This window comes from Mytilus californianus, unplaced genomic scaffold (genome assembly GCF_021869535.1).
Source record: "Mytilus californianus isolate M0D057914Y unplaced genomic scaffold, xbMytCali1.0.p SCAF_1, whole genome shotgun sequence".
NCBI lineage: Eukaryota > Metazoa > Mollusca > Bivalvia > Mytilida > Mytilidae > Mytilus > Mytilus californianus.
This window is the reverse complement of record NW_026262581.1, coordinates 59,825,886-59,851,096: the sequence shown is the minus strand read 5'-3', so window position 1 is coordinate 59,851,096 and position 25,211 is coordinate 59,825,886. Positions and strand designations below refer to the sequence as shown.

The following is a 25,211-nucleotide window of genomic DNA, read 5'->3' as shown; positions in this document are numbered from 1 at the left end:
CAAAAATAGTTGTGACGTCATGGTAAGAAATAATTTTATCAATGGTTTTAGATATTCAGAGACACTTGCATTATTTATATAGCAAAAACGAATTTGGTGACCCCCTATAACTTTCATATCAATAAAACAGAAATTTTAAGTGACAATAACATTAATTTTAAAGAAAATTTCCAACTGATTTTTAGTTTGTTCTTGTGTTGTGCTGTAACATCCACTGTCCTAGGTTTGGAGAGGGTTTAGCACTCACAAACATGTTTTAACCAAACCCTGTTTTTTCTTGTCTATTTGGAAGTCAGGAGCAGCCCGTATTTCAGTGGTTGTCGATGGTTCATGTCTCATAATTGATTTCATAAATTGTAATGTATTAAAGAGGCCTTTAGTTTTCTATTTTGAAATGTTTCACATTTTCCATGTCATGGCCTTTTATAGCTGACTAATGTATTACTATTTCTCATTGTTGAATAATGTACAATGACTTATAATTTCTTTTGTCTTTGTCATTTGAACTCGTGTGGATAGTTATCTCATTGGCAGTCATACCACATCTCCTTATTTTTATATTTAAAAGGTAGACTGACACTTTGATATTTGAATAGGCATTTGTAAAGTGAAAGCAATATTTTCATCTGTGCGAGACTTCCTGTTTGCCAATTATTGAAATATTACAACAGTTATTGTACAAGGAACATTTTCATCAAAAGTTTCTTGGCTTCAATGAAAGGGAATGATAATTTATGCTTCCATATATGTTAGACTCAGATTGACATCTGGTTTCTAATCGACATCCACTCCTCAAATCAACGACCAAATCTGACATCGCATTCTCAAATCAGTGTCCAATATTTTTACCCTCTCATCAACGTCCAATGTGAAGTCATGTATTGCCAAAACAACGTCAAAACGATTGTAGTCTTCTCTAATCGATGTTCAATGTCAATAAATAATTTAATTTTGAATGTAACGCATCTTCTGATTGGCTGAAAGTTTTTTGTCTATCAGCCCTTAAACATAATTTTGTCATGTGACTGCGATGTCATTAACGTTTTTTCATTATTTACTCCTTAAAAATGGAATTTAGAATTAATTTATAAGGACTGACTTAATAATTTTTCTGTATTCGAAATAACCTCAAAAATGTGGTGCACACTTTTAAATAATTAACTACGAGGGTTATTCAGTGTACAGTCACTGTACACTACATTTTTAATTACACATATTACAGTTATTCCTTAAATAACAAATTACTGCACTTATACATGTACATGTATAAGACTTTGATTGATTTTGGATTATTCAAATACAAAATAAAAGATGAATTTTGGTCTGTTTTGTAGGGTTCTTATCTACCGTACTTGCCAGCAACTTGCTGCAATATTTTGCTGTAATTGGTCTTCATGTTGTTGTAGTTTTCGGTAATTTAATAGCACTGGCACATTGCTGACACTTAACTTTTTTTAAAAGAATTTTGACTGTTTCTCCTACAACAGATAAAACTGGTCCTTAGCGCTTCGTGGATTGTATCAGCTTTTCTGTGGTCTTTCTAATAGTTTTCTTTTATCATATTCATTAACTCAATTTTACTTATGCATCTTCTATGGTGAACATTTAAATCAACAGAAACATTGATTATTATCTTGGTCGTAAAAATATTGACTTCGAACAGTCTTCGCAACTCACTCGGACAATCCAAGTTTCAATTCTGTTATGATCTTTTTAGGTCCCCATTTGCAGTTTTGTTCCTTTGCTTTGGATATTTCAATATAATATGGCATGTCAGCCCAAAATGTCTCAGCGTTTGGATTTTTGCTTATTCCTTTTTCTCTCCAAAACATATCCTACATTAGGAACCGTGTCTGGTTCCATTGTTGAAGCCATCAATGACGGCATTTAATAAAGTTATGACGTCATTGCAGCCAGTCGATTAGAGAAGCCAAAAATTGGACGTCGATTTGAGAATTACAAAAAGACATCGATTAGATGACATAAAATTTGCCGTCGATTTGGAATCTTATTTTATTGTGACGTCAGATTTGGAAGTCGATTTGAGGAACGAACGTTGATTAGAGACTGGATGTCGTTCTGAGTCTTACATCTATATGGAACCTCAATCAATTACATGCAGAGACGCAGGTCCAGACCTGATATTTGTCTGAACACTGATTCAATGTCAGTACATTTAGACATCTACCCTATTTGTAAATATGTAAATATGTTTATTTTTTTAATTTTCGCACAAAATTATTTTTGGTAATTGCAATCATAAAATTGTTATCTCTTACTAAGTGTCTGTTTGCGATGCACCGACGTATAGTCATCAATGTGCTGATGGATTGTCGTACAATGTAGATGTATAAGTGTATAATAAAGCTTCAAATTTCAGAAGATAGAAGAGCTAGATAGTCTTTATCTGGTATGCAGATGCCTTATGGTCTTCCTTACATACTAAAAGAAATGGGTCAATTATATTTGGTGTATAGAATGTTAATAAGGTGTGTCTGTCCATCTGACAGAGTTCACCTGATCTTGACCTCATGTTCATGGTTCATTGGTCAATGTTAAGTTTTCTTGATTAGGTATTTTGCTACAATTAAGAGGTCAGTTATATTTGACGGATAGAATAATCATAAGTTGTAGATTTCTGCATGATATGTTTCTTTTGACTTAACCTAATTTTCATGGTTCATAGGTTCACTTAAGTTTTTGTGATTAGGTCTGTTTCTCAGATTTACTAAATAAAAGGCCAACTTTATTTGGTGTATAAGATAATTGTAAGGTGAATGTTGGGGGTATCTGACCTTGACTTTAATTAAATGGATCATTGATATTGTTTAGTTTCTGTTATACCTGTATTCAGACCTTCGTTTTAAAGACTTTCAACATAAAATTAAATTATGCAGGCAAGACATATCAGCTTGTGTACTCTTGTTTTTAATAAATTAAAACAATGAGTTCAAACTATGAGATTTATTACTATAGAAAAGTATTACATGTACCATCTTTTTACACCGAATTACCGCTTTATGACAATAAAACAACTATTAAATTTAGGACACTGATTGTCACAAGGAAGATAATTTCAATACAGCAGTGAATGACATCACAGTAGATTGTGAAATTTAATGATCAACAGTCAAATTCTAGGGGGAAGATGGATAAATGCTAGATAGCTCACCCCTATGAAGTTGAATACAGGTGATTGTAGCACATTTCATGTAATCATTAGACACTATTCCACCATTTATTGTCACTTGATAAACTCTATGACTGTTAAAAAATAATTAAGGCATAATTATTAACTATTTACATTTATTGGTTCTTGAAAGTATTTGTTACAGATCAAAACCAAGTGCTACAAGATGGTAAACTTACATCTCCTGTCTGCTTCCCATTTTGATTTTTATACTTCAAAGGCTCCCAGTTACCTATTTCAAACATGATTTATTAGCTCCAATCTTAAGTTAGCACTTCATACTCATAAAATAGATTTTTCATTGCAGACGGGATTAATAGAAGCAAAAACCAATAAAGAGCTGCGTCATGAGCGCATGATACGCCCGTCACTTTTTTACAGAATAAAGTTCAATAACTCCTCAATGTCATATCAGAAATTTATAAAAAACTAAACAGAGGTTAATTTAATAGAATTAAAGCAGTCACCAAAGTTTCATGAAAATTGCTCAAAGCATTTTTGAGTTATTGTCAGAAAACTGGAAAAAAAAAACTTTTTTTATGAATAAAATCCCATAACTCGGAAATGAAAAATCTAAAATCGATAAAAATAGAAAGGGAGCTCACGTCAATAGATATAAACAATTCACCAAAGTTTCATGCAAATTGGTTAAAGGGTTTTTGAGTTATTGTCCGACATGTTGATGACGGACAGACGTACAACGGTATATCATAATACGTCCCGTAAACGGGCGTATAATAATTATTTATTGATTTATTGTTCTCTTCTTTATGTCCAGTGGCAAATATTTTATGAATATTTAGGATTATAAAGAACTCAAAAAAACTTGACAGACTTTACATACATTATATTATCAAATTACATTCCTAAGCAGCCATGAACATAAAATAGCATTCTACAACTGATAACATTTTTGCCATATGCACAACATCGTTCTTCTTTATGTATAAAAATCTTTTTTAATATTCAAACTTCTTTTATTGCCCATTTTCATCACAGTTTCCTGGTATTTATTTCTCAGTTTACAATACATATCAAATGGCACTAAATCCTTCATATGACGGGTTACAAGAATTCATTGCCCAAGATTTGTAGAACAATTAATTCCATTTAGTTTCTTCATCCTTCTTTCATCTGATTTTCAAATATTTCCCTGATTAAGTTCATACTGTCTGCAAATCTAGACTCATTTTGAAATCCTGCTTCTCTCCATCTTAAAAAATAATGAGAAAAAAAACTGATTTAATTACTGCTGAAATTGTAATTAGATAAATTTATAGTGTTGTAACACTTCAGAATAAAACAAATTTTAAAAATGTTCACAGCCATATATTTTCTTTTGTGACTTGGCAGATGTTCTGAAGAAAAAACATTACCAGGTAAAAATATGTGTATCTAAAAACATCATATATACCACCAATACAAAGGTGATTCAGGATTTTTCTAGATGCAAAATGGTGATCAGGATTCAGGACTCCAGGAGTATTTTATTAATAATTAAAAATCAGGATAACCTACATGATCATAATTAGTTGTATAGCTTTAAGTTCAAAACTAGAGGCTACTAAACAAATTTGTATCCTGATAGGTTGGAAGAGTTAAACAGTGTTGTACAAGTGGGAATACAAGGACTTTTATTTATGCAGATGAGTTTTTCTGGTTTCCAATTTACACAAAATTGACTTGCAAAATCTTGTTTTTATACGACCGCAAAAAAATTTTTGTGGTCGTATATTGGTATGACGTTGGCGTCGTCGTCCGAAGACACAGTAGTTTTCCCACTCTAACTTTAGTTTAAGTGAATGGATCTCAATGAAATTTTACCAGAAGGTTCAATACCACAAAAGGAAGGAGGTGGGGATTGATTTTGGGGGTTATGGTACCAACAGTTAAGGAATTAGGGGCCAAAAAGGGGCCAAAAATAAGCATTTTTGTAACTTCCAGACATAACTTGTGTGTAATTGTATGGATCTCTCTGACATTGTACCACAAGGTTCCATATCACAAAGGGAATGCTGGGATTGATTTTGGGGGTAATTGCCTCCAAATTTTAGGAATAAGGGGCCAAAAAGGGGCAAAAAATAAGCATTTTTCTAGTTTCATGACAATAACTTGTGTGTAAGTCTATGGATCTCTCTGACATTGTATCACAAGGTTCCATATCACAAAGGGAATGCTGGGATTGATTTTGGGGTAATTGCCTCCAAATTTTAGGAATTAGGGGCCAAAAAGGGGCAAAAAACAAGCATTTTTCTAGTTTCATGACAATAACTTGTGTGTAAGTATATGGATCTTTATGAAATTGTACTACAAGGTTCTATATCACAAAGGGAAAGCTGGAATTGAGTTTGGGGGTAATTGCCCAAAAAGTTTAGGAATAAGGGGCCAAAAAGGGGCAAAAAATAAGCATTTTTCTAGTTTCCAGATAATAACTTGTGTTCAAGTGTATGGATCTCTCTGAAATTGTACTGCAAGGTACCATACTATAAAGGGAAGGCTGGGATTGATTTTGGGGGTAATTCCCTCAAAATATAAGTAATTAGGGGCCATAAAAGGGCAAAAAAACAAGCATTTTTATTAGTTTCAGGACAATAACTTGTGTGTAAGTGTATGGATCTTTATGAAATTGTACTGCAAGGTTCCATATCACAAAGGGAAAGCTGGGTTTGAGATTGGGGGTAATTGCCCTAAACGTTTAGGAATTTGGGGCCAAAAAGGGGCCAAAAAACAAGCATTTTTCTAGTTTCCAGACAATAACTTGTGTTCAAGAGTATGGATCTCTCTGAAATTGTACTGCAAGGTACCATACCACAAAGGGAAGGCTGGGATTGAGTTTGGGGGTGATGAATCAAAAGGGGGTTCAAAAAATTTGGGGGGGGGGGATTTTTTTTTCCTTTTTTTTCTTTAAAATTTTCCATTTTAAATTGGTTATTTCTGATTTATATATAAAAGCAAATAAAAATGATATGGTTTGAATAGGTAAATTAAAATTTTTTAAGTTCTTAGACCACATTCATTCTGTGTCAGAAAACTATGCTGTGTCAAATATTTAATTACAATCCAAAGTCAGTGCTGTATCAAGTTTGAATGTTGTGTCCATACTTGCCCCAACTGTTCAGGGTTCGACCTCTGCGGTCGTATCAAGCTGCGCCGCAGCGGAGCATTTTATTAAATTTCCTTTCAAAACAATTTTAACAGTATCATTATATAAGTATGGACTATACATTTCTGCATATTGAACAGTCTGTAAATGTAAAATCTCTACAGTGAATATCGAAATAGAACAAAATAGAACAGAATTGATTCATAGCGTGTGCAGTTAAAAGATTTGTGTAAATTGGAGGAAACTGCTAGACATATACATTTTATAACTGTGTCAAAAACAATCTTTTGGTTGTTTGTGTCTTTGCAATGCCGTCCTATTGGTGTATTCCTACTTCTCCCGTAATTTTAATTAAAATTCCATTTTATGTTATTCATTATTTGGTTCTTGATGACAACCCAACTATACAAAACCATGAAATAGATTTATAGTATTAATATTTATTTGTCCTGTTGCTCCATAAATATCATATTTTTGAAGGATTTTGAAAAATAAATCAATAAGATAGAGCCACTGATAATAATACCTTATTCTAACTTCTTTCCATCTGGACATGTGTCCTAGTAGTAACTGTTCAGGTGGTGGTGCAGAGTCTGGATCCTGAAAAAATAAAGTGTGGACAGCTTACAGTTATTTTAGCACTGATGTTCATAGCCAGTTGTACTTCAATGCCATTTTCCATTAATTTCAAAGGACCAAGCTAGTAGGAAAATAGTTGTTTCATTTATTAAAACTTTAAGAACTGAAAAGGCAATGTTAAAAAAATTATTAATGAATCATATAGGAAAAAAAAGAAAAAAATAATATTTAATCTTAACATATTTCTAGAATTTTCTTTTACGTTTGTACATCCTATCTCAATGACAAAAAGTCTTTTCAGGCCAACTTAAGTTAAAGCGATGGTTAAGCTTTAGGTGCAAGTGGTATGTCAGATTTTACACGGCACACTATTTTATGATGATACACCAACATGCTAAATATCATTCCACTACAACAAAGTTCTGGCCCTCAGTGCTGGTATAGGGTGGACAAAAAAAATTAGTTATAATTACTTACTGCATTTATATCTAATGGTGCATCTGTGTTTGGTAATGGTTCTGGTATTCTATAGTCTCTTGTATCATCTGGTTCGGCTTTTATTGGCTTTGGCATCTTGTACACATTTGGAATGCCATCTATCTTTAAATAAAGGAAATAAATCTATCATTCAACAAAGGAAATCAATCTATCTTTAAACAAAGGAAATCTATCTATTTAAACATATTTGTAAACCAAAATAACATTGATTTAACTTCATGTTTTAACTATATATCATCTGCTACGTAAATTTTCATTGGATGTTACAGTTTCTGCTACTTCAAAAAAAATGGATCAGACTCAAAATTCAAGGTTCCACAAAATATTGTTTTTTTAAAATAGAGAAAATATACATAATGAACATTGAAATATATGTAAATATAAAATATAAATGAAAAATAAGTAAGTTCCAATGTCTGGAAAAATCCTTTAACAATTCCTTACTAGCAGGTAACAGCTACAATATATGTACAATCTTTCTTTGAAGTTTCAATGATCTGGCTTGAAAGCTAAAGGAGGAGTCAATTACACAAAATAAGAACATACTTTCCACTACCCGCCTGCCCTAACACTCAACATCAGCATACCATAACCCAATTTTGAACTTCAGTAAAAAAAAATAAAATAAATGGAGAATGTGTCCCCATGGACACAGATGATGCCCCCGCTTGCATACAACATTATAAAGGGACATAACTCAAGAACAATAAAAGTTACGCTACCCAAATTTGTACTTGATCTTAGTTTTGTGGTAATAAGTATTGTGTATAGGTTTCATGTTTGGTTGGGGCAAACTTAAGCTACAGAACGGAAACTAAAATTTTGCAATTTTTCGATTTATAAAGGAGCATAACTCAATAATGGTTAAAGTGACACTACCCAATTTCAACTTGATCTGTGTTTTATCAGGGGAAGGCAAAATTAAACATTGCATTGTATAAAGCATTGATTGAAATTGATTCAACTATAATCATGGACAAAGGAAGATAACTCCATTTTAAAAATTACTTGAACAATGACATCATTGATATTTTTAGAAAAAAAATGAAAAATTTAGCAATTTTTCCATTTGTAAAGGGGCATAACTCTAGAACAGTAAAAGTGACGCCACCAAATTCAAACTTGATCTGTGTATTGTGGTAATAAGCATTGTGTATAAGTTTCATAACATTTGGTTGAGGCAAAATTAAGTTAGACAACGGAAATGAGAAATGTTGCAATTTTTCCATTTATAAAAGGGCATAACTCTAGAACGGTTAAAGTGACGCCACCAAAATTCAAACTTGATCTGTGTTTTGTGGTAATAAGCATTGTGTATAAGTTTCATAAGATTTGGTTGAGGCAAACTTAAGTTAGAGAACGGAAACCAAATTTGGGACGTACGGACAGACGGACAAGGGTAAAACTTAATGCCTCCTCCGCTTCAGCGGGGCATAAAAACGTGTAGATGTGGTGATAAAATATGAATGTCTCCATCACAGCAAATATAGTGTGAAATTAATTGTGGACGAATATTGCTTAAAGTCTGAAAAACAATAAAATCTATTGAAAGTAGGTTAACTGAAAAAGAATAAATATTTATCTGCAATGCCTAGTTATACCGTTGCATACCATAGTCAGCTCAATATTGTCAGGCACTGCAAAAAAATATGAAAACTCCATTTTCAAGCTGTTTTCTAGTTTCAAGGACTATAACTTTGTCAAAAGTAAAACAAATGTAAATTCAAAGAGTAACAGATCAATATGAAGTATATACAAAATAACAAATAAGAATTTTTGTTTTTGTTGTTTCATTACAATGTTTATAAAAGCTAATGGACAAAGACCACAAAATAAAGATGAAAAAATTATAAACATATGCTCTACAACATTTTCAATGTACCTCTTCGTCACTGTGAGCCTCGTGTTCTGGAGATGATGACTTGTCTTTATCCATGGTATCTCTGTCGTACGGACGATTCTTTAACCACGATCGACAGATGGGGTACAATGGTGAATCTTCATCAAACTGGGCAAGATCTACACTTCTGTCAAATAACTTCATTATGTACTGATCTGTAAAAAAAATAATATGCATTACCTACTACATAATAATTGTGTTTAATATATACTTTACAGGCATTTATAATTTTGTTTCTTCGACCAAGCATACTTTGAAATGTGAAAAAAGATATATAATTGTCAGAATTATAGAAACAATTAAATACATGAAATTTCTTTGAGTATTAAAAACTGTTTCTTTAATCACCAATACTTAAATTTCAACAAACAAGGAGTAAAGAATGCTGAAATATTTTACTGTTTTTTGTTCCATTAGAGGAACTGATGTTTAATTAAGTTTTTGTTATTTATTATTGACATCAATTTTTGTTTTGTTTCATGAATCATGTTCTTGGTTTTAATTTTGCTAAATATTTAATCTAAAATTCACCATGGCCAGATGTGTTACAGTATTACCCCTCAGTTGAATTTAAGATGTTTAACCATATTTGGAAATGATTTTGTGAGTCCTTCAATCGACCAATCAATTTGTTCATACAACAACTTCAAATATAACTTTTAACTTACGATGAACCTGCCCATCACTGTAATCAAAATCCTCTTTTCTTTTACGTTTTCTAGCTGATCTGTTTGCCGCTCGTTTACTTGGTGACACAACTGGTGATGAAACACTGTAAAAAATAAAAACAACATGTTATACATTATTATTATGTTATTCTGAACTGTAAAAGTATGAACAATTGAATACAAACTAAAAAGCAGCAAATAAAAAATTGAAGCATCAGATTAAACCATACATTACTAATATAAAAATATAGTAACAAACAATACTGAGGATTTATCATTATTCCTGGGGTTTGTTTATTTGTTTTTTTAATTGGTAAAGAATCATCACAAAGAGTTCAAAATGCAAATTTCTTATAGACTTGTTTGCAGAATATGTTAAACCAGGAGACTGATTATTCACAAAAAAAAAACAATTTTTCATCAATCCATGTGACTTGGTATTAGGATGCAACTCAAGGAGTATTGCAGTGTCCAAGAAAAATAGGCCACATTCACAATTTTATGCTTTTCTGACTTACAGTTTTATGTCAGATTTATTATGTTAAATGACTCAAACTTACCTTGTAGCTAGTTCTGACTGGGATATTTCATCTTCACTTGAGACATGCCTATAAAAAAAAAATAATGGTATGTACATTATTTTACATAAGCTTTATGTTATTCTGTATTGATCAGACAGATAAAAGAAAACAAGAGGCTCTCAAGAGCCTGAATCGCTCACCTGTAATTTTTTGCTTAAATCTTTCATCAATGATTATTTTTGCTTTTCAATATATATTAATGAGTGGCTTAAAAACGCCATTTAAATGTTCCTTGTATCTGTCATATTTTCTTTAAAAGCAAAAAATGCATTTTACCCCTATGTTCCATTTTATCCATAGTCAGATAGTGGCTATGTTTCTTGACGTACAAGGAAATAAAATACAAAATTTATACTAGATACTCTGAAACTCATTCAGCCCAAGTTTGGCTGAAATTGATTCAGCAGTTTCAAAGGAGAAGATTTTTTAAAGGAAGCAAACTAGATTAACAAATTGTGAAAAATTGTCTTTAAATGGCAATAACTCCTTAAGGGGTCAATTGACAATTTTGGTCATATCAATCTTATTTGTAGATCTTACTTTGCTGAACATTTTTGCTGTTTACAGTTGATCTTTTTATCTATAATAATATTCAAGATAATAACCGAAAACTGCAAAATTTCCTTAAAATCATCAATTCAGGGGCAATAACCTAAAAATCAGATACCCAATTTGGCTGATAATTTCAGGGCTGATAGAACTTGACCTAATGAACATTTTTACCCCATGTCAGATTTGCTCTAAATGCTTTACTTTTTGAGATTAAGTCAAAATCTGCATTTTACCCCTATGTTTTATTTTTAGCCATAGCAGCCATGTTTTTTGAAGAAACAGAAAATAAAACACAAACTTTATTCTAGATACCCTAAGGATTATTCAGCTTAAGTTTGGTTGGAATTGGTTCAGCAGTTTCAGAGAAGATGTTTGAAATAGTTTACATCGGACGGACGAAGACAACGGACGCCAAGTGATGGCAAAAGCTCACATTTCCTTTGGAAAGGTGAGCTAAAAACAATTTAAATCTAAAATTTTAAATATACTTGCTCTCTTCACTTTCAAACAAAGCTCTTTAGAAGGCTGATCACGCAGAAAAAATTATGAGGTCTACTTGCATTTTACTTGTTTGTCAGTTTAAAGCCAGCAGTGTTGGAAATTCAAGAACAAGAGGTTCTTAAGAGCCTGTGTGCCTAACCTGGATCTATGTGCATATTCAACAATGGCCACTCTACAATATTATGGACAAGAATGTATTCCATGACTTAAATCCTTTTTTATACAACCGCAAAAATTTTTGCGGTCGTATATTGGTATGATGTTGGCGTCGTCGTCTGAAGACACATTGGTTTTCGCACTATAACTTTAGTTTAAGTGAATGGATCTCTATGAAATTTTACCATAAGGTTAAATAACACAAAAGGAAGGCTGGGATTGATTTTGGGGGTTATGGTACCAACAGTAAAGGAATTAAAGAACCTTAGTGAGCGCGCTCACATACCCCACGTCCCCACATTGTCATTGGAGAAATAAAATATGTGTAAGAAAAAAAAATTGTATAAGAAAAAAAAATTGAATCATAATTTCCTGTCAATATGCACATGTACATAGTATGTCCTTATTATCTACAAAGTTTCATGAAATTATGTTGTGTGGTTTCAGAGGAGTTGCGATGACAAACTGTTGCAGAAGTACATTGAAGCAAATAAGTTCAAAGGGGCGTAACTCCTAGAAAAAAAATTGAATCATAATTTCCTGTCGATATGCACATCTACATAGTATGTCCTTATTATCTACAAAGTTTCATGAAATTTTGTTGTGTGGTTTCAGAGGAGTTGCGATGACAAACTGTTGCAGTAGTACATTGAAGCAAATAAGTTCAAAGGGGCGTAACTCCTAGAAAAAAAATTGAATCATAATTTTCTGTCGATATGCACATCTACATAGTATTATATGTACTTATTATCTAAAAAGGTTTCATGAAATTCTGTTGTGTGGTATCAGAGGAGTAACAATGACAAACTGTTGCAGTAGTACATTGAAGCAAATAAGTTCAAAGGGGCGTAACTCCTAGAAAAAAAATTGAACCGTAATTTCCTGTCGATATCGCATCTACATAGTATGTCCTTATTATCTAAAAAGGTTTCATGAAATTATGTTGTGTGGTATCAGAGGAGTTGCGATGACAAACTGTTGCAGTAGTACATTGAAGCAAATAAGTTCAAAGGGGCGTAACTCCTAGAAAAAAAATTGAATCGCAATTTCCTGTCGATATGCACAACAACACAGTATGTCCTTATTATCTAAAAAGGTTTCGTGAAATTCTGTTGTGTGGTTTGAAAGGAGTTGCGTGGGGTATAATTAGGGGCCAAAAAGGGGCCAAAAATAAGCATTTTCTAGTTTCCAGACAATAACTTGTGGAACGATGTATGGATCTCTCTGAAATTATACCACAAGTTTCCATACCACAAAGGGATGGTTAGGATTTGCTTAGGGGGGTTATGGCTCAAATCGTTTTGGAATTAGGGGCAAAAAAGGGGGGAAAACAAGGTTGTCCTGGTTTATGGACAAATACTTTAGTACAAAACATAATTTAAATCAGTGTAAGGGAGATAAATCAAATACATCATTTGAATTACCTCCCTTACACTGCTTTCAATTATGTATAAAGAAATGCATATTTGTAAAGGAAGACCAGTAAAAATATCTGCAAATGTTGCATCTTTTAAAAAAAAAAAAAAAAAATCCATATGAAAGATTTGACACCATATTTTAAATTCTATTATAAAATAGATTAAGTTAGCACTATGGTAAATTTAAATTGGTAATTATGGTTGCAAATTCCATTGGAAATTTGAATTGAGATTATGACCATATCTTGAGGGAAAGAATTTTTTGGGGGAAAAGGGGGGGGGGGGGGGTAGGGGTAAAAAGAAACTGTGGGGGTCAATTTTTTCTCAATTCAGATCTCAGAAATTAAAAAGAATTATTCTTCAAATTTTTTTCAAATTTCAAATGTATTGAAAAATTTCAAGAAGTAATCTTTAATTGCACAGTATGGCGCATTAGATTTGTAAAATCTTTGACCATATTTATTTCATTGTTATGCCGAATCTGACAGTGTATTTAGATTTTTAATTTTGGGTCCAGTTTTCAAATTGGTCTACATTAAGGTCCAAAGGGTCCAAAATTAAAGTTAGTTTGATTTTAACAAAAATTGAATATATGGGGTTCTTTGATATGCTGAATCTAAACATGTATTTAGATTTTTGATTTTTGGCCCAGTTTTCAAGTTGGTCCAAATTGGGGATCAAAATTAAACTTTGTTTGATCTCAACAAAAATTGAATATATGGGGTTCTTTGATATGCTGAATCTAACCATGTATTTAGATTTTATATTTGTGGGCCCCGCTATCAAATTGGTTCATATTGAGATCAAAAGGGTCCAAAATTAAACTTTGTTTGATTTCATCAAAAATTGAATTATTGGGGTTCTTTGATATGCCAAATCTAACCGTGTATTTAGATTTTTAATTTTGGGTCCTGTTTTTTAAATTGGTCTACATTAAGGTCCAAAGGGTCCAAAATTAAACTTTGTTTGATTTTATCAAAAATTGAATTCTTTGGATTCTTTGATATGCTGAATCTAACCATGTGTTTAGATTTTGGATATTGGACCATAATAGGTAAATTAAAAATTTTTAAGTTCTTAGACCACATTCATTCTGTGTCAGAAACCTATGCTGTGTCAAATATTTAATAACAATCCAAATTCAGAGCTGTATCAAGCTTGAATATTGTGTCCATACTCGCCCCAACTGTTCAGGGTTCGACCTCTGCGGTCGTATCAAGCTGCACCCAGCGGAGCATTTTATTATTATTTTTTATTGCTGTTTACATTTTCTCTCCAGTCCATCTACTATAGTTTTTGCCCACAATGCAAGAAATGGGTAAATAAAAATTGTCATTTAAGGGCAATAACTCCTACAAGTATAAGGAGAGGCCTGACAATTTTGTCTATATGTAGACTTGTTTGTCGATCTTATCTTGCTGACATATCATTTTTGCTGTTTAAATATTCTCTCTACCTTCATTGTATTAAAGTGTTTGCCCAAAATGCAAAAATTGGTAAAAATCGTCATTAAAAGGCAATAACTCCTGTAAGGGCCTGTTGAGCTTAAGACAAAGAGGCCACTTTATCATGTTTATTTGGGTTGCCAGACATGCATTTTATAAAAGAAATCAATGGTACTCAACGAAAGCCATTAAGAAACAATATGAATAAGTCAAACTTCAGTAGATCTGATAACAACATTGTACTGTACATGTACATGTATACTTATTAAGTTTAAAATCACTCTTGCTGGTCAGGTGTTAGTGATCATGAATCACTATAAAATAAGATAACTACTGGAAGAGATGATAACATTCTAATTTCACCCTTGCTGGTGTTAGTGAATCACTGTAAAACAACATGACTGCTTGAAGGGATGATAACATTCTAATTTCACCCTTGCTAGTGTTAGTGAATCACTGTAAAATAACATGACTGCTTGAAGGGATGATAACATTCTAATTTCACCCTTGCTAGTGTTAGTGAATCACTGTAAAACAACATGACTGCTTGAAGGGATGATAACATTCCAAATTATGGCCTGACATACAATAGTTGCTAAATATACAGAAACATATTTTCGAGTAAATCACTCACAATTACCAGCATCCATTTGAAGATTGATCAATATAATTAAATTTGAGTTGTTGTATTAAATGTCAGTGATTTTTAAATGAATATCCTTTTGAGTGTTTTGGCTACAAAAAAATCACTGTTATGACTGTATTGGCAGTTGTGTATAAGCTATTGACTATACAAATACATTGTATAAAGGTAATAATGTCATTTAAGTTGATTTATAAATGTGACACCCAAGCTTAACCTGTACAATGTACAAGGCAACTGCAGATTTAGTTTCAACCATTTTAAGATTGATTTATATGATTAAATTTGTAGCAGCAGTATTTATGTGTATAATCACTTATTGTATACTGGTGTATCGAAATTCACGTCCAAAATTTTTCATTAAACATTTTCTTCAATTCTCTTATAGGCAGGCAGCAGTATAACTGAGATATTGCAGACACCACCAATAACCGTCACAATTTTATCAACTGATCTTTTTGCTGAAAATCTAGTTAAGGCAAGTAATAAAATAATACTTAAATTACCCCTCATCTTTTTTATCAACCATTAACTGTAATGTCGCATCCAATCTACTTCTTGCAGAGCTCACCTCTGCAACACCTACAATAAAAGAAGACATTAATTTGTATCCCACTTTAATACCTTTATGGAAATTCTTTGAGATGGAAAGTTACATCTAAATGTATCATGCAGTAAAATCCATCATTACCATATACCGGGTAAGTTAAGTGATGTATGAGCAGACTTCTTGAAAAGTGTAAGTTTGAATCACTTGACCAATAAAAGTTTGAAATGTTGTAACATTGTCAGTTCAATTATCATCTGACATATGTTATTACTATGTCATTTCAAATGTCTGACACAATTTAGTGAATACTTCAATAGAATTAAAGGACTGGACTGAAGCATTTTTTTTTACTGAAAAATTTTCAAACAGTATATCAGTCCAAATGTCCTAGATGAAAAAAATTATTTTCAAAAAAGTCTGTACATGTCCGAGTATTCAAAAAATGTACAAACCTTCAAAGTTTTACATGTACACAAACACTTGATTAGTGGCATCATCAAACATTTGTTTCCACAATAAAATTATTGTCACTGCATTGTTAAGCTCTTATACTGCATTTGATTCCCTCCTTGGTGAGTCTAGGTTTTTACAGGATATAGCTGGTGCTAACTCCTATGTCACCTTGTAGAGTCTAGAGAAATGCTACTGTGGTGACATTTTTGATAGTTGGAAGTTCCAATTCCTATATATTATATGCATTCTTACAGTGATAGAACAAGTAATACTGTGAGCTACTGCTCACTGATGATACCCAGCCTAAATATTTCAGTAAACAGGAAGTGGTTGAGTGATGAATCTGAAAACGCATCACACAGTATAGCTGAATTATATAAACCATGAAACCAAATTTCAGAAATCCTTGTCAAGTAGTTCCTGAGAAAAATGTGACGAAAATTTTCAACTTGGCTATCATGTGTAAAATAATACATTTGTACAAGTGTTCGGTAAACAGGAAGTTGTTGAGTGATGAGTCTGAAAAAACATCACATGGTGTAACTTACTTATATAAACTCTGAAACCAAATTTCAGAAATTCTTGTCAAGTAGTTCCTGAGAAAAATGCGAAGAAAATATTCATGGGATGGATGGATGGACTGACGGAAGGACAGACAGAGGTAAAACAGTATACCCCCACTTTTTTAAAGCGGGGGTATAAAAATGATAGAAGCATAGATGACAACCGTTTTTGTTGAAATCTGTCAAAAAAGTATTGAGATTTCTGACTATCAGTAAATGCCTCAGCAGTTGATGTTGGTACTGTGAATTCATTATTATTCGTTGGATACCAATTTTCATGGATTTCGAGGGTACAGGTGAACTACAAATTCAAATGTTCAACAAATTGCATATTTTCTATAGGTTTGTATGCAGACTTCGACAAAACCACGAAATCACATATCCACCAAAATACAGGCATTTCTCAATCCATGAAAATTGGTACCCACGAAAATAAATGAATCTCCATTAATGCATTTTATTTATTTACTATAAAATTTTTGACTAGATGTTCTTATTCTTTAGTCCTACTTTTGGACAAACCGAGAATTCTCTAATATTCTGGGGGAAATTTTGATGCTGGTAATCCATTGAACTCATATTCTGGCTCTATATTATTTACATCAATACCAGTTTCTTTCTTCATATTGTCAACCTGGTGTGTGTAACAACAGTAGTTTTGCAAATTCTACTCATTTCAAGCACACCTTTTGTACATCAGGATAAAACAACACAATCATATGGAGATAATAGTTTTATACTTTCAATTTAAAAAACTTTCAACTGGTACCATTGTAAACTTGTACCACTGCGAAGTCGTACCATTGCGAACTCATACCACTGCAAACTCGTTCCATTAAAAATATACACTATATATACAAGGTTTTGGCAAATCTTTATAAAATATTAATTGATTTTCCTGACTTTTAATATTAAATTTTAGATTGAAAAAATATACAATATACGAATGTTTTATGAATTGTTTTTTGCAAATCTTTATAAATTTTTTTTTGAATTTCTTAATTTTATTTTAATTCTGTATCATTGCTTTACCTATCTAATTAATAAATGCAATTCATTTGATCTGCTACAGTTTTCTTCATCCAATTGTAATAGACTTGGGGAATAGCTCTGGTAGCAATGATGGAGGCGATTATATGCAGACAGATAAAAACACATCTGCTTCCATTTTCTACATTTTAATCAGACAAAGATGGTGTCACAAACAAAATTACAAAATACTGGTAAAAGGGGAACAACTCTCTCTTACACACAGAAACATACACACTGATATATAACATCCCACCCACAAAACAAAAAATTTACTTAATTTTTACAATGGTCAATATGTTTATGTGTTAAAAAAAATACAATTTATAATTATTTCCAAAATTGAAAGTTTACATGAATCAAGTTAATATCTCAACACTCTAGTAACCATTTTAAAACACACGCATCAACGCTGCAAAACCGAAAGTCTGGCATCTCGGCCTCCTCCCTCGGATGACCTTATGCACACATTACTTTCACACAAACACTTACATTGACTTACAGTGATACACACATATTAATGGCATTTTCTACTAGACAAAATGATATCATTATATTATTAATAGCTGAATAAAAATTTGATAGAATCATCAGAGACCTTTAACTCTTAAATTAAAGGTTTTATTTATGATAAATATCACACCGCTAAATGAATAACACATTCACATCAGCTTAAAATCAAAGTAAACAACATATTTAAATGTTCTCCTATGGGATACATTTATCATCTTTTCTTTAAAATCAGTCTTCTTGAGAATCTTCAAATCCATGGCGATATTCCTCGATCTCTTAATTCAATTACGTTTTATAAGAGTCAAAATAAATAAGGCGGAATGAAACACAACAGCAATACAGTCACATAATGCAATTATATACATCACACATGTGAAAATACAGTTCAACAGATACATCTGGGGCAACATCAATAAACAAAGATTGTTACAGTAAAAATGTATCTTCTGATGAAATCGGAACTTTAGTATGCATGGCGATACAATTATCACTGATACAAATTGAATAATGTCAAATTAATAAGTCATTTTAAAAATAGCATACATGTATATATAAACAGGATCTAAATGTTAACAGAAATAAAATGTATGATGCAATGAGATGAATCTCACATGCTTCGGGTTTAAAACGGGATGCATGCAGTTGACATTAATCAATAAATCACAAAGACAATACATGTGACGAGACATGGTCTGTTCTTCTTTCCAAAAATCCAAGAATTAAACTTTTGTGCAATGATCATAATTATTCATAAACGTTCAGCTAAATTTCAAAAACAATAAAAGTGTTCAGCATCATGGCAGCATGTCAGGATCCATCAGAAACGGTCGGTTAACTTCACAAGTAAAAATGTCCAAATCCGTAGAAAAAAAAACTACAAAAAATGTATAATTTGTTATCCATTGATGGTTTAGGGTCTCCACCGTGTAACAGACTTGGGGAATAGCTCTGGTAGCAAGGATGGAGCCTTGGAGGCGATTATATGCAGACAGATAAAAACACATCTGCTTTCATTTTCTACATTTTAATCAGACCTAGACAAAGATGACGTCACAAACAAAAATACAAAAAACTGGTAAAAGGGGAACAACTATCTCTTATACACAGAAACATACTCTGACCATACACACTGATATATAACACAATTAGCCATCGAACAATCAGTTACAAATTGGTCATTGTGATTTCAAATTATATACTTTTTACAGACTTATGAGTTATTTTATATAGTGAAATTTAAAAATATATTCATCATTTAACCTGGGACTATTATACTAACAATGACTTATGTTATGTTAACTAGTATAATAGTCCCATTTAACACCATTTGAATGGATTTAAATAAGTTGGTACGAGTTTGCAATGGTACGAATTTACCGTGGTGCGAGTTAGCAGTGCCTGTGGTACGAGTTTGCAATGGTACGAGATAGACATATAGCTTTATTTAGAGTCGGTATGTGCAAATACAAGATGGGGGGGGGGGGGGGGGGGGGGGGGGGGGGGGGGGGGGGGGGGCCAGGAGGATTTTGAAAATAAATAACTCAGCCTTGATAATCACAAAAATAAATGGTTTGTTCTGTGGTAGTTTGAAAATAAATAACCTGACTTGCAATGTATTAAAAATAAATAACTCGGCAGGTCTATTTGAGAGCATGAGATTGCACCAGATTCTTCATAAAATTCAACTTTTTTTTCAAAAAAAATCGGGAATCACTTCCCAAATCTTTGAATAATAAAAGTATAAATATTATTTAAAATACTTGAAATGTCTGAAAAATGGGTTTCATTTAACTTGAGGTATATTGTCTCAGGAACACTTAACTCACTTTTATTACATATGCCAGTAACTACATTCAGGCAAATGCCTCATGTAGGAAATTTCAAAACCAAAAGCTTGTCTTCATATCAAATTGTTTTCACGGCAAGTGTCTTGCAAGAAGCAAGTTCTGTTCTCCCTCAGACGTAGCTCCTGTTTTTTGGGGATCAATGTTTCTTATTTATTTGTCTTTTGTTCATTGATTGCCCTTCTGTATTCTGTTAGTGTTGCATTCCTTTTGTAATTTAGTGATTTTGTTATTAACTTGATCAAGAGTTTAAAAAAAAAACAGCAGCCACATACTTAACTATGTGAATTAAATTTTTGCTTTATCTTTGTCTTTTGATGTTGTTCCTAAAAACTCCTAAAAAAGTCTTACACTGAATCTATACATGTTGCTTTGAGACCAAAATATTGTCAAAAAATGATTAAAACAGAACTTTCATTTTCAGATTAAGAAAGGGTATGGGAAACACATTTTGCATCATTAGTTCTATAGCAACTTGGGGCCTTCAGCGGCTCCAAAACCCTTCAAATTTTTTTTAGCCTCGCTCCGCTCGGCATATATGATTTGTAATACTTTTAAAAGACACTAATTACAGCCAAACTTTAAAATCTTGTATGTATGCAATACATGTATATGCAGTTGGGAATTCAGAAGATTCATTTCTACAGATGATGATGATTAATTCTGATTAAATGGTACATAATGATTGGACTATTCATGTATTATTTATAATAAAAAATGAATTTAAAAATTGTATGTTTTCAAATATTATAAATATAGTTGTGAAAATAAATAATCAGTCCCTTGCTTTAATGAAAATGAAAAATCTTGCTTCAACAGTGCAGAAAATAGATAATCTGTCCTCTTAGTTTACAAAAATAAATAACCGATCAAAAACAAATCCTCCTGGCCCCCCCCCAGAATATCAAATGGTCGTCCCCTTAGTAAAAGATAACAATTTTATGATTGCAATTACCAAAAATAATTTTGTGCAAAAATTAAAAAAATTTACATATTTACAAATAGGGTAGATGTCTAAATGTACTGACATTGAATCAGTGTTCAGACAAATATCAGGTCTGGACCTGCGTCTCTGTATTGTAATTGATTGAGGTTCCATATAGATGTAAGACTCGGAACGACATCCAGTCTCTAATCAACGTTCGTTCCTCAAATCGACTTCCAAATCTGACGTCACAGTAAAATAAGATTCCAAATCGACGGTAAATTTTATGTCATCTAATCAATGTCTTTTTGTAATTCTCAAATCGACGTCCAATTTTTGGCTTCTCTAATCGACTGGCTGCAATGACGTCATAACTTTATTAAATGCCGTCATTGATGGCTTCAACAATGGAACCAGACACGGTTCCTAATGTAGGATATGTTTTGGAGAGAAAAAGGAAAAAAGGAATAAGCAAAGATCCAAACGCTGAGACATTTTGGGCTGACATGCCATATTATATTGAAATATCCAAAGCAAAGGAACAAAACTGCAAATGGGGACCTAAAAAGATCATAACAGAATTGAAACTTGGATTGTCCGAGTGAGTTGCGAAGACTGTTCTAAGTCAATATTTTTATGACCAAGATAATAATCAATGTTTCTGTTGATTTAAATGTTCACCATAGAAGATGCATAAGTAAAATTGAGTTAATGAATATGATAAAAGAAAACTATTAGAAAGACCACAGAAAAGCTGATACAATCCACGAAGCGCTAAGGACCAGTTTTTTCTGTTGTAGGAGAAACAGTCAAAATTCTTTTCAAAAAAGTTAAGTGTCAGCAATGTGCCAGTGCTATTAAATTACCGAAAACTACAACAACATGAAGACCAATTACAGCAAAATATTGCAGCAAGTTGCTGGCAGGTAGATAAGAACCCTACATAACAGACCAAAATTCATCTTTTATTTTGTATTTGAATAATCCAAAATCAATCAAAGTCTTATACATGTACATGTATAAGTGCAGTAATTTGTTATTTAAGGAATAACTGTAATATGTGTAATTAAAAATGTAGTGTACCTTGACTGTACACTGAATAACCCTCGTAGTTAATTATTTAAAAGTGTGCACCACATTTTTGAGGTTATTTCGAATACAGAAAAATTATTAAGTCAGTCCTTATAAATTAATTCTAAATTCCATTTTTAAGGAGTAAATAATGAAAAAACATTAATGACATCGCAGTCACATGACAAAATTATGTTTAAGGGCTGATGGACAAAAAACTTTCAGCCAATCAGAAGATGCGTTACATCCAAAATTAAATTATTTATTGACATTGGACATCGATTAGAGAAGACTACAATCGTTTTGACGTTGTTTTGGCAATACATGACTTCACATTGGACGTTGATGAGAGGGTAAAAATATTGGACACTGATTTGAGAATGCGATGTCAGATTTGGTCGTTGATTTGAGGAGTGGATGTCGATTAGAAACCAGATGTCAATCTGATTCTAACATATATGAAAGCATAAATTATCATTCCCTTTCATTGAAGCCAAGAAACTTTTGATGAAAATGTTCCTTGTACAATAACTGTTGTAATATTTCAAATTATTGGCAAACAGGAAGTCTCGCACAGATGAAAATATTGCTTTCACTTTAAAAATGCCTATTCAAATATCAAAGTGTCAGTCTACCTTTTAAATATAAAAATAAGGAGATGTGGTATGACTGCCAATGAGATAACTATCCACACGAGTTCAAATGACAAAGACAAAAGAAATTATAAGTCATCGTACATTATTCAACAATGAGAAATAGTAATACATTAATCAGCTATAAAAGGCTATGACATGAAAAATGTGAAACATTTCAAAATAGAAAACTAAAGGCCTCTTTAATACAATACAATTTATGAAATCAATTATGAGACATGAACCATCGACAACCACTGAAATAAGGGCTGCTCCTGACTTCCAAATAGACAAGAAAAAACAGGGTTTGGTTAAAACATGTTTGTGAGTGCTAAACCCTCTCCAAACCTAGGACAGTGGATGTTACAGCACAACACAAGAACAAACTAAAAATCAGTTGGAAATTTTCTTTAAAATTAATGTTATTGTCACTTAAAATTTCTGTTTTATTGATATGAAAGTTATAGGGGGTCACCAAATTCGTTTTTGCTATATAAATAATGCAAGTTTCTCTGAATATCTAAAACCATTGATAAAATTATTTCTTACCATGACGTCACAACTATTTTTGCCTTTTCGGCGCTTCACGTTGAAGACTCAACTATTCATACTCAAAAAAACAAATTGGTGACCCCCTATAAATTTTATATGAATAAAATGGAAATTTCAGTGACAATAACATATCATTTTTAAAGAAAAATCGTAGGACAGGATTTGGAGAAATGTTAATTTTAAGTCAAAATTATTGTACTTTTTTACAATATTTACGTGTATTCTATAAATTTTACTACTTTTTTTACGGATATCTTATTCGCTACATCTCAGAAAGAAGAAAAGTTATATATATATTAGATGTTCATGTGCAGTTCCTCATGCTCTAATTGTATGCAAAATTTCATAAAATCATCCATTTACCTACCTGTTACTTTGGCATGCTTAAGGGCAACAACTCCAATAAGGAGTCATCTGATAATTTCGTTGAAAATGGACAGTTGCTATATCTTGATATTCTGAATTAGCTGTCGCTACAAATTTATCTCTATATATAACTCATTTTAAGATAATATACTATGCTTGCACTTTACCACTATGTTACATGTATATATGAAAATGAAAAATCTTGCTTCAACAGTGCAGAAAATAGATAATCTGTCCTCTTAGTTTACAAAAATAAATAACCGATCAAAAACAAATCCTCCTGCCCCCCCCCCCAGAATATCAAATGGTCGTCCCCTTACAGTAGAAAAATCAATAAAAAAAAAAAAAAAAAAAAAAAAAATCGGGAAAATTTCCCAAAAATTTCATTGTACTAATGAACTCAAAATCGTTAACTTTTTTTTTGTAACTTTTTTTAATTCCCGCATTTGCGCAGAAATCTACTTCCTTCTTCCGGTCTCGTTTGTTATGAGACTTTGAGTGAAATATATATTTATCAGTCCAGTAAAATATAGGACGGAACCCAATAACAATTTCATTTCTAATTATTCTTTGATATGAAAAAACGTTACCTGATGATAGCGTTTCTTTGTTTACATTGAATATGACGTCATAACTAAAATAACGTCACAACTTAAATCCCTAACAACAGAACCAAAATCGGAAATGTTACGGTATTTCCGTTTCTTTTTTAACAGATTTAGAACTTAAAAATTATATGTTTGAATTAAAAAAAAACATAATTTATATAGACTTCGTCCCCTTTCACAGGTAATGCCTGCCTCATATTATTTATATGCCCTTTGTTAATTATTTTTACCTTTTACAGATGTCATTTCTGTCAATTCAACAGACACCTCTTAACACTTAAAGTCTTCTGTAACTAATTGTGATTAGACTGTGTAATAAAATTTTAATAATCCGCCATTTTCCTTTCGTAGCCGACAAACGTTTGTTACTGAATATATGATTGGTTGAATTAAGTTTTAATATTTAGAATAAATGAAAGCATTTTTCTAACAATCAGATAAAAATGTTAGATAACATACCTTTGGAGAAAAATATTTTTCTGTAACTTGATTCACGTATTCATTTAATTTAGTTCTATTTATCAATTAAAATAAGTGTCATATCTTATGTTTCCGATCCTCAAAGTACAATTAAAATGTTAAAATCTTTCTTTTTCTTACTTGCATTTATTATTTTTTACTTCCGTAAACATGCAGAATGACAACAAACGAAGATAACAGTATCCAGGAAGCAATGTTAGACTAGATTCTTTGACAATTTTTGAAGAAGAAAAAAAAACATGCTTGCTTTTTCAAGAAAGAAACAATATCCTTGTGTATTGACTAATGTAAAAAGTGTAGTGGGTCGGTTCTCAATGGGTTGGTTCGCCCTGTAGATTTTGATTATAATATAAGTCACTTATTTTCAACTAACTAAACAATGTTCTTTGAT

General features: G+C 31.9%; 2 protein-coding genes across 3 annotated transcripts in view; one reads left to right on the top strand and one right to left on the bottom strand.

The window, feature by feature from the left end:
* Positions 1–2,949: 2,949 nt before the first annotated feature.
* LOC127705236 (protein lin-37 homolog) lies at positions 2,950–24,701 on the bottom strand. 2 transcript variants are annotated; one of them, XM_052209580.1, is made up of 8 exons: positions 24,571–24,701; positions 15,741–15,816; positions 10,499–10,546; positions 9,939–10,042; positions 9,253–9,425; positions 7,350–7,472; positions 6,820–6,893; positions 2,950–4,403 (listed from the first exon to the last, which is right to left on the bottom strand). In XM_052209580.1, exons 1-8 carry the CDS (start codon positions 24,584–24,586, stop codon positions 4,310–4,312), a joined length of 708 nt encoding a protein of 235 aa, XP_052065540.1. In that variant the 5' UTR covers positions 24,587–24,701; the 3' UTR covers positions 2,950–4,309. The 2 variants fall into 2 exon arrangements, with proteins under 2 accessions (XP_052065540.1, XP_052065532.1); XM_052209572.1 differs by lacking the exon at positions 24,571–24,701 and having other exon boundaries at positions 15,741–15,835.
* A 250-nt stretch (positions 24,702–24,951) lies between these two features.
* LOC127705186 (histone deacetylase 11-like) overlaps positions 24,952–25,211 on the top strand; it is a 31,762-nt gene continuing 31,502 nt past the window's right edge. The window contains exon 1 of the mRNA XM_052209465.1: positions 24,952–25,015. Within this exon, the coding sequence (XP_052065425.1) occupies positions 24,978–25,015 (38 nt within the window). The 5' untranslated portion in view covers positions 24,952–24,977. The remainder of the gene's footprint in view (positions 25,016–25,211) is intronic.